Genomic DNA, 10,183 nt, shown 5'->3' with positions numbered 1-10,183 from the left:
CCAGTGCTCGGGGCAGGCACTCCCCTGTGTCTGCTGGCCCCACTGGCCACTGCCCCCAGTGCTCCGGGGCAGGCACTCCCCTGTGTCTGCTGGCCCCACTGGCCACTGCCCCCAGTGCTCCGGGGCAGGCTCTCCCCTGTGTCTGCGCTTACCCCCAGGGAGGGCTGCTCGCCAGAGCTGGAGCTAACGATTCAAACACAAGGACTGGGACACAGGAGGCAAAGGGAGGTGCAGCCTAGAGCCCCCTGGCCCCCAGGAACAGGCCCTTTCTCACCCGCCTGGGCAGCGCTTGTTCAGCTCGGAACCCCGAGGCCTGCCTTTCCTGAGACCCTCTGGGGCTCTTCTCTGCAGCACAGTTACCCCCCGCCCAGGGACATTTCTAGGGGACTGTTCGTCTCTGTAAAGTGTCAGGCTCCGCCACATCCAGACAGTAAACACAGGCTGGCTCCCGATGCCCTTTGTTCTCCCTCTTGACTAAGTCCATTTCACCAGGCCTGAGACCCAGGCCTGGCAGGTGCCATGGCTCCTAAAGTTCTCCCCTACACACATCCACCCCACAGTAGTCCAGAAACCAGCTACTGCTGAGACCATGGGGTGAAATAGCCAGAGGACGGTCAGCCCCGGAGATGATACGCCCTGCCCGGGTGTGTGCCGCACACACCCACAGACAGTCTTTGCCCCAAAGAGCCAACAATTTAAGTAAATATGACAAGCAAAGGGGGAGGGGAAACCGAGGCACAGACTGGTGAAGTCGGCAACAGAACCCACCTCTCCTGAGTCCTAGCCCCATGTGCTCTCCACCAGCCAGTGTTGCTAATTCTAGTGTCTTACTAGCGGGGAGGGCCTGTCCCTGCTGCCTGTTCCTGTTCCACCAGGGAGCCCCTTTTCTGGCTCTTGTGCTGGCAGAAGCCTGGGATGGGGCTGGCAGCCTCTGAAAATAGCAGTGGAGGGAAAGGAGGCTGAAAAGCCTGTACTGTACATCTTTGCCTGTCCTGCCGATCAGGATGGGAGTGTGGCTCAGTGGTTAGTGCAGGCAGGAGGTGCAATTCTGGCTCTGATGCTGATGTACTGCTTGGTGTGACATCTCTGTGTGCCCCAGTGATAGGGGCCTATGGGGCGGGTTGGAAAGCACCATGGCTGTGGGCACACAAGGACCCTGGCCGCCCAGGAAAGATGCTGTGCAGGGTGGTGCTGGGTCTTGTGGGCAGAGCCCCGGGAGGGGGGCCTGGATTGCTCCTCTGCAGAGGTGAGCAGGTGGGTCTGCCTGTGGCCTGGCACGGATCCATCCCTGAGGCCGGGGGGGGGGGGGGGGGGGGATCTGTCTACCCCATCTGGCCAGGCGCCCTCATCTGCCACAGCTCTCCAGGGAGGGGAGTTCTTTCTCTGGCCCCTAGCAGAGCCCCCAGACTGGCTCCATGGCCCGCTGGGCTCGCTGCTCTGGGAACAGGCCCGGCTGGGGGAGGGGGGAGGACGGACCAAGTTTTGCGCAGGGGGTGCTGCTGCTGGAACCCGCAAACCACGCCCCTGGGGTCTGTCCAAGCCGGCGCCCTGGGCCCCTGCCCTGCACCTCGGCTGGGCTCGCCCGAGCTCGGGCCCCGGGCCTGGCGCCGCGCCAGGCGGAGCCGGGGACTTCGATCCGGCGCCGCGCTCGCTGCATCAATCAGCGGCCGGGGGAGGGGCCGAGCAAGCTCTGGGCCGCTGCTGCAGGAAGAGCTCCCGGCTCCGCAGCTGCGACTCCCCGGCGGGCGCAATGTCGGCGGGCGCCGCGCCCCCCCGGGGCAAGCACCCCTTCCAGAAGCGGGGCAGCCTGCAGGCCCCCGCCGCCGCCGCAGGTGAGCGCCGGCCGGGCCCCCGCGCCCGTGCGTGGGCTGCCTTTGTTCCGCGCGGGGCCGGGGCTCTCCGCTCGCCCCGCGGACCGGGGGGGTCACCGGCTCCCCTCCTGGCCCCCGGGGCGGCGCAGCTGCGGGGGATCCGGGGCATCTGGCGTGGGCGCCGCGTTGCGGGGACGGGGTGCGTGTAGCGCTAGTAAAGGCAAGGGATGGATCGGGCTGGGGGGAGGGAAAGGAAAGCCCCCCCCCCCCCGTGCTTCCTTTGCGCGTGAGTGTGGGGGCGTGAACTCTGCAGGCGCGTGTGTGCTGCGGATGTGGGGGGGGGGGCAGTGACCTTAGTGGTTAGAGCAGGGGCTGCCCGGGTGTCATGGTTAGAACTGGGGGCCGGGCCTGGGTCCCTGCGTGGCTGGGGGCAAATGCTGGGGGTCGGGTTAGAGCTGCGGAATGGGGGGCTGGGTCCCCTGCATGTCTAGGTGCAGTGCAGGGTGTCGGGTTAGAGCGGGGGGGGGGGGGCCGGGTTCCCACGCAGGGTGTCGGGTTAGAGCGGGGGGTCGGGGGGGCCGGGTTCCCGCACAGGGTGTCGGGTTAGAGCGGGGGGTCAGGGGGGGGGCCGGGTTCCCACGCAGGGTGTCGGGTTAGAGCGGGGGGGGGGCCGGGTTCCCACACAGGGTGTCGGGTTAGAGCGGGGGGCCGGGTTCCCGCACAGGGTGTCGGGTTAGAGCGGAGGGTCGGGGGGGCCGGGTTCCCGCACAGGGTGTCGGGTTAGAGCGGAGGGTCGGGGGGGCCGGGTTCCCATGCAGGGTGTCGGGTTAGAGCGGAGGGTCGGGGGGGGGGCCGGGTTCCCGCACAGGGTGTCGGGTTAGAGCGGAGGGTCGGGGGGGCCGGGTTCCCATGCAGGGTGTCGGGTTAGAGCGGAGGGTCGGGGGGGCCGGGTTCCCATGCAGGGTGTCGGGTTAGAGCGGAGGGTCGGGGGGGGGGCCGGGTTCCCGCACAGGGTGTCGGGTTAGAGCGGAGGGTCGGGGGGGGGGCCGGGTTCCCACGCAGGGTGTCGGGTTAGAGCGGAGGGTCGGGGGGGCCGGGTTCCCACGCAGGGTGTCGGGTTAGAGCGGAGGGTCGGGGGGGGGGGCCGGGTTCCCGCACAGGGTGTCGGGTTAGAGCGGAGGGTCGGGGGGGGGGCCGGGTTCCCACGCAGGGTGTCGGGTTAGAGCGGAGGGTCGGGGGGGGGGCCGGGTTCCCGCACAGGGTGTCGGGTTAGAGCGGAGGGTCGGGGGGGCCGGGTTCCCACGCAGGGTGTCGGGTTAGAGCGGGGGGTCGGGGGGGCCGGGTTCCCACGCAGGGTGTCGGGTTAGAGCGGGGGGCCGGGTTCCCGCACAGGGTGTCGGGTTAGAGCGGAGGGTCGGGGGGGCCGGGTTCCCACGCAGGGTGTCGGGTTAGAGTGGGGGGCCGGGTTCCCGCACAGGGTGTCGGGTTAGAGCGGAGGGTCGGGGGGGCCGGGTTCCCACGCAGGGTGTCGGGTTAGAGCGGGGGGTCGGGGGGGCCGGGTTCCCACGCAGGGTGTCGGGTTAGAGCGGGGGGTCGGGGGGGCCGGGTTCCCACGCAGGGTGTCGGGTTAGAGCGGGGGGCCGGGTTCCCACGCAGGGTGTCGGGTTAGAGCGGAGGGTCAGGGGGGGCCGGGTTCCCACGCAGGGTGTCGGGTTAGAGCGGAGGGTCGGGGGGGGGGCCGGGTTCCCACGCAGGGTGTCGGGTTAGAGCGGAGGGTCGGGGGGGCCGGGTTCCCACGCAGGGTGTCGGGTTAGAGCGGAGGGTCGGGGGGGCCGGGTTCCCACACAGGGTGTCGGGTTAGAGTGGGGGGCCGGGTTCCCGCACAGGGTGTCGGGTTAGAGCGGAGGGTCGGGGGGGCCGGGTTCCCACACAGGGTGTCGGGTTAGAGCGGGGGGTCAGGGGGGGCCGGGTTCCCACGCAGGGTGTCGGGTTAGAGCGGGGGGTCGGGGGGGCCGGGTTCCCACGCAGGGTGTCGGGTTAGAGCGGGGGGTCGGGGGGGCCGGGTTCCCACGCAGGGTGTCGGGTTAGAGCGGGGGGCCGGGTTCCCACGCAGGGTGTCGGGTTAGAGCGGAGGGTCAGGGGGGGCCGGGTTCCCACGCAGGGTGTCGGGTTAGAGCGGAGGGTCGGGGGGGCCGGGTTCCCACGCAGGGTGTCGGGTTAGAGCGGAGGGTCGGGGGGGGCCGGGTTCCCGCACAGGGTGTCGGGTTAGAGCGGGGGGGGGGGCCGGGTTCTGTGTGTATCTGGCTTTGAGCTGCCCCCGCCGAGCGAGTGGCCACTTCCCCATTTGTGAGTTGGGAGTGATGCTCCTCACCTGCCTTTGGGAAATGCTTTGAGGTCCTGGGTGGAAGCTGCTGCCTCCTGCCCCTGTGAGCCCTAGTGGGTCAGGTGTTGGTGCAGGTGCGCGACTGTGGCGTGGATCTGTGGGCATGGGAGACATGGATCAAACCACGTTTTGGGGCCCTCTCCTAGGGCTGGAACATAGCGCCCACCACCTTGGGGGGCATCCAGCTTTCTCCCACCACGTGTTCTAGAGCCCCCAGCCTGCAGAGACAGCCGGCTGCAGCTGTGGGCGCACCAGAGTCCGGCTTGTGGGGACCTAGGCAGCAGCCTTTAATGTGGGGCGGCTGGGGCACTAGTTGGGTGTCAGCTCTGCAGGCCAGGCGGTCCCAGGGCATGTTCTCTGGCTACAGGATCCCGTGTTCAAGTCAGTGGGACTGTGTTTTGTGGTGTGAGAATCATGCCCCTAAGCACAGGCCCTGGGGGCTGTGAATGTTGGAGGCAGGGGGGTGCTGTGCGTGATGCACCCACACCTGATGAGCTGGGCTCACCTGCATGTGCCCCACAGTGAATGTCGTGCTAGGGCAGATGGAATCTCCCTTAATACTGGCCCAGGCCATAGTTCACTTTCCTGCATCAGTCTCGGGCACTGTGGGGTGTCAGAGGCAAGTGGGGAGGGAAAAGCTCATAATGCACCTAGCTAATCTGCGTGTGGGTGTTGTGTTGTGCGCTCATGGGGCTGTGTTGCAGGGACACATTATTCTTACTCCTTTATTTATCATCTGTTGCCATAGAGCCTAGAAGCCTGGCTGATGCTGATCAGCGTGCTGTGTGCTTGTGGAGTGTGTGGTGGTGTGGGACGCACACCTCGTGTGTGCTGAGTTCTCAGGGGGCGGGAGGACGTTGTGTGGTCTGGACACCTGGGCATAGGGGTGTGTGTAATTCTGCATGTGGATCAATACCTTGTTTTTCCTGCTGCAATTATAATTCCTGAAATGGGTAGCAGGAGGTGGAGCGGCTGCTAGGCGGGGGTGCAGGATTCCAGCAGAGGAAGTCACGGGGTTGCACCATCCCTGGAGGGCGTGAGGTGAGGAAGGGGGTGAAATCAGCATCTCTGTGATGCAGCTGGTTCCGGGCCTCAGCGCTGGTATCGACAGGGCGCTGCTGTGAGGGCGCCCCAGGGCAGACAGCTGAGGGGTGAGGTCCTGTGGGCGCTCCCAGGCCCCTGGGCTGCAGGAGGCATCCTCCAGACAGACAGCGGGGGATGGGCAGCGGAGGGTGTCTACATTGCACTGAGACACCTGGCCCGTGCCCGCTGGCTCAGGCGCGTGGGGCTGGAGACGGCCTCCAGGACCAGGTCTGCACCAGAGTTAAACAGCCCTCTCGCCAGAGCCCGAGTCAGCTGGCACTGGCCGGGACGGGGTGCATCGTCAGAGGGGATTCCAGCCTGGCTGCGCCCCCCAGATCCCTCCCCTGCCACACTGCAGAGGCTGGCAAGCATGGCTCCCTGCCAGATTCCCTCCAGCTCCCCTCCCTTCACTGCTCCGGGCATGAGATCTGGGGAGGGGGGAGCGGCAGCAGGGAGGGCGGGGTGGTGGTGGTGGATGGGAGCTGCTCTGTTGCCTACGCCTCGCCCTAGGGCTCTGGCTGCCCTTGAAGGTGAACGGTGCCTTAGCAAACGCCTTTTACCGAGGGTTAAAGCTGCTGGTTACTGACACGGCCCGGATTAGGATGGAATTCGTTGCCGCATTCCCGCACATGAACCCCGCTGGATGGTGACTATTCCAGGAACCGTTAATCAGCTGCTGCCAGCGCTCTACAAAGCACGGGCTCCCACGCGCACGTTAATGTCACAGCTTCAAGGGGCCCCCGGGAAGCCCCCACACGCAGGAGGCCTGGGGTGCCTGGGCCTTGGGAAAGCGTAGCACCTGTCCGGGTCTCCGCCACACTATGCATGTAGCAGGCAAGTGGCTCCGTCTCCTGGTAGGAAGCTGCCCGCCGGGACGTGACTCGTCCTAGGGCACACAGGTAGTTGGGGCAGGACCCGGAAATGGACCCAGGGACCTGACGCTCATGCGGACGCCAAGCGTCCAACATTCACACTCACGGTGCCCTGGTACATGACAGCCCAAGGGGAGTGGTTCTTGTGACTCCGAGTGGATAGGGTGTGTGCCAGCCACCCCCTGTGATGCCTGAATGCTGCTGCATCACCGGCACTTCCAGCTGACCCAGACCAGCCAGTTGGGGAATCTCCTTTCTTACATACAGGAAGTATGGGCCTGTGGTGAGCTCACTATGTCGGCAGTGCTGCCCAATGGTCAGCACCATGGAACTGGAGCCCAGGGCTCCTGGGTGCTACTCCCGCCTCTGTCACCAGCTTGCGGTCTGAGCAGGCTAGTTGCTCATCAGTGCCTCAGTTTCCCCATGTGTCCAGTGTCTTGTCTCCCCGCCCAGTGAGGGCCACAATGCCTGTATCTGAAGCCATGCAAGAGCCTCGCCGTGGCCAGGGCATTATCTTAATAGCATTGTTTTGCACCAGCGGATGATGTCATCAGGGAAGAAGACGGTTGGGAAATGGGACAGGCTGCGGGAGGGTGGCCGGCCGCGAAGGCCTGGCTTGGCCGTGAGCTGGGCAGGCGGGTTTAACAATCGCACTTCAGTGCTGCTGGCAGCCGATGGCTCGCCAGGGTTTTTGTGCTGACTCAGGGCTGGAAAAGCCTCCGAGGTTGGGCCTCCGGGGATAGGATGGGAAGGGGAGGGGCAATTCACGGAGTGGGCTTTGGACAGCCCCAGCTGCCAGCAGCGGGGTAAGGGCAGCAGCCGACGTGACGGCACCTGGGAGGGGACTGGATGCTAGTTCGGTTAGGATTGGGGGGGTTCCCCTTTCCAGTTGTGGGTGTCACAAGCCCCTCCCCCCTCCCTTAGCCTTGAGCCGAGACAGGACCCCGTCCCTGGGATTGGTTTTTAACCACCAGCACCTACATGGGAAGTCTCCATCCCCCATTCAACGCGCCCCTCTCCCGTGCTCCCAGACGCTGGGTTTTCCACCCTAGCTCCTCTCTCGCCTCCAGTCCCTTCTCCCCGTGGGCTCTGCAGGGTCCCGGAGACTTTCCTCCTGGGACAGGAAAGGAACCTGCCTGTGGCTGTATCCCCCTGCCTGTGGCTGGCAGATGCCAGCAGAGGATTGGAGTCAGGAATGCAGCTGGCTCTGCCGTTGACGCGCTCTGGTGTTGACCAACACACTTCCCCCCTCCGGGCCTCAGTTTCCCCATGCGTGCCAAGGGGGTGGCCACCCTGGCTCCTCTTTGCAAAGGGCTGTGGGGCAGTTGGCTGAAGGCCCTACAGACAGGCAAAATATGCAGCGCGTCTTCTGGTTGTTGCTAGCATGGGATCAGCTGTAGCAAGGCTGGACAGGAGGCGGGAAGGGGGTGTCTGCACAGCCCTCCCCGAGCCAGGGCGCTGCAGAGCGGGCTTGTGCTGTTGGAGGAACCTGACCTTTTGCAAGGGGTGGCGGGAGGTTGCAGCTGGGTTGCGTAACAGGGTTCTTCCCCAGGCTCTGTGTGCATGGGCTGCGAGTAGCCGCTCCCGAGCTGGCCCCCCGGCGGCAGAGACCCGCAGGCCAGAGAGGGGAAGGGAGTAGAGGGGACTAGCCCAAGGAGATGGGGGGAGGCAGGAAAGTGGGGCACCCCCGGGAAGGCGGGTGTGGAGTGTTCCCACGGGGTCCCCGCAGGTGCCCCAAGGTGACTGATGAGCTCAGAGGACGCCAGCAGGGGAAGGTCGGAGCAGGAGTCAGGGAGGGAGCAGGAGGAGCTGGCGGCCGCTCGGGAGCAGCGGGCGCGCCCAGCCAGGGCTCCAGACGCCGCGCCGGGTCCGGAGGCCTGGGGAGCTGGGATTGTCACAGAACCTGAGCTCAGCCACCGTCGCCCCAGCCCCCTTCCTAAGGCAGAGCCCAGTCCTAGCACCTGACATCCAGGTGCACTGCACATCCACTGGCTGGAACGGGCTTGGGGCTGGGAGCAGGCAGGGGTGGGCGCTGGATGGCGGGGCGCCCGAGACCTCTCTCTGTGCGGCCCGAGGCCCTTCGCCAGCCCCTCTGTTGCTTTCCGTGGCAGGGATGGAGCAGAGCGCAGGCTGGGCGCGTCCATTCCCTCCGCAGGGAGGGAGGGAGCAGCTGCTCCTAGGTCGGCAGGAGCCTTTCACTGATCCGTGGCTGCAGCACCAGGAGCTGCCCTACCCAGCAGTAGCCCCCCTTCGGCTGCTGGGCCTCACTCCATAAGGGGGCATTAAACCACAGCTCCAGAGCGAGATTTACTCTTCTGGACCAGCCCAGCTCTTCCCTGAGAACTCCAGGCCCTCAGGGGGTGGGGGGGCCCTGGGATCCCGGAGGGGGGCCCCTGGGATCTCGGGGGGGGGGGGGCCCTGGGATCAGACTTTGCCTTGTTGTGGCTTGGGAGGAGAGTGGAGTCTAGTGGTCAGAACAGATGGGCTGACTGGGAGCCAAGGTTCTATCCCAGCTCAGGGTGGGGAGTAGGGTCTAGTGGTCAGAGCGAAGGGGGCATCTGGGAGTCAGGATGTCTGGCTACAGGAGAGGCTTTGGAGGGCAGATGGGTGGTACCCCTACTGCTGGAAGGGGGATGCTCGGGCTGGCATGTTAACTAGCATTGGAGCAGCATTTTCTTGTGCCCAGGCCAGGCCTGTCTCTGGCCGAGGACCGGCCCAGCCCTCCTGCCTGGTAGCCTTGGCCAGGCCGGGCCGCAGAGCTGAGCCAGGCACCCCAGGGCCGGGTGCTGCTGGGCTGGCGATGGGCGGGCTGGGCCGGCACCGTGGGCTCAGGGCAGCAATCGTGGTGCGGGCCGGAGGGCTCCCGAGGTGCTGCCGCTGCTGCGTTGGCGAGCCAGGCCACGCGTGCTGGCTCAGCGCCCAGCTCACGACCCTGCGCTTCCGCCGCCTCGGGGGACGATGGCTCAGGGCTTTGTCTGCTTCTTCCGTGGGGCTGGAAGATTTCTGGTCTCCGCCCCCCGGCGCGTGGCTACGGTTGGTACAGCCCAAGCCGGCTCCCGGGCTGGAATCTTGTGGGATTGCAGCTGCACGGCAGAGGCTGTGAACCGCCGGCAGCATCCACGGCCAGAGCCTGGGGCAGCCCCTCGTCTGCACCGGGCTCCGCTCCAGGTGGGCCCCCCGGGGCCTGCCCCCTGCGCGGGCGCTGTGCTCAGGTAGGAGGTGATAGGATGCTGGGTGGGAGCAGCGGCTCTGAGAGGCCCTGAGGGTGCAGCTCTGGGCTGCGCCTGCCTGCAGTGGGGGTACCAGGTGTGGGAGGGATGGGGGCAGAAGCCCTGTTGGGCCCCGGTGCTGTGGGCGTGGGGGAGGAAGTTCTTCTAGCAGAACCAGCACAGGGGCACGGGGTGTGTGTGTGGGGGGGGGGGGGCATTTGCAGGGGCTCTGTTCCGTGTCCCTGCCTGGGTGCTGTCAGGCTCCTGGAACAGGACAGTTGTTTTTGGAGATATTTGGGGCAGCCCAGCCTTCCCAAGGGGCAGGGGGAGGAGCAGGCAAGAGCTGAGCTGGGGGCGGGGGGGATCCTGCCCTGAAGCCCTGGGGCAGTCAGCAAAGGCAGCCCCTCTTGCAGCACCTGTCAGATGGAGGCTGGGAGAGGGGCGCCCGGGGTGGGGGGTTGCAGGTGCTGGTGGCTGGAAAGGGGAGCAGCGCAGGAGCTGTCTTGCTGCTGAGCAGTCAGGGGTGTTGGGGGGACATGGTGGGATGGGGTTTGGGCTGATGAGGCTCTGCTGCAGCCCAGGCAGGGTGCCAGGGCCCAGGGGAGGCAGCTGCCCTGGGGCTGGAATCCACAAAGACTGAGGGAGGCCAGAGGATGGTCCATGGGGAAGGGCCTGGAGACCCACCGAGCAGCAGCCCTTGCCTGGCCCCCTGTGACGTGCGGATCATCTAACACCACATTTGCTCTTTCTGGGCTTCCCAAGTGAGTGCGCGCAGGCAGACACAGGCACTGCCCACGTGCCAGGACCCGGGGGGGGGGAAGGGGA

The 10,183-nt window shown here is 66.4% G+C and overlaps 1 protein-coding gene across 2 annotated transcripts in view; it reads left to right on the top strand.

Annotated features, from left to right (window-relative positions):
* The first annotated feature begins 1,607 nt into the window (after positions 1–1,607).
* The window catches only part of AMPD2 (adenosine monophosphate deaminase 2), a 29,530-nt gene continuing 20,954 nt past the window's right edge, over positions 1,608–10,183 (top strand). Inside the window, exon 1 of one of the 2 annotated variants that reach the window (XM_075909893.2) lies at positions 1,608–1,832. In XM_075909893.2, coding sequence (XP_075766008.1) covers positions 1,751–1,832 — 82 coding nt within the window. In that variant the 5' untranslated portion in view covers positions 1,608–1,750. The remainder of the gene's footprint in view (positions 1,833–10,183) is intronic. The other variant, XM_075909894.2, reaches the window with a different exon arrangement.

This window comes from Pelodiscus sinensis, chromosome 27 (genome assembly GCF_052426305.1).
Source record: "Pelodiscus sinensis isolate ZL-2025 chromosome 27, ASM5242630v1, whole genome shotgun sequence".
Lineage (NCBI taxonomy): Eukaryota > Metazoa > Chordata > Testudines > Trionychidae > Pelodiscus > Pelodiscus sinensis.
This window is presented reverse-complemented; position numbering and strand designations above follow the sequence as displayed.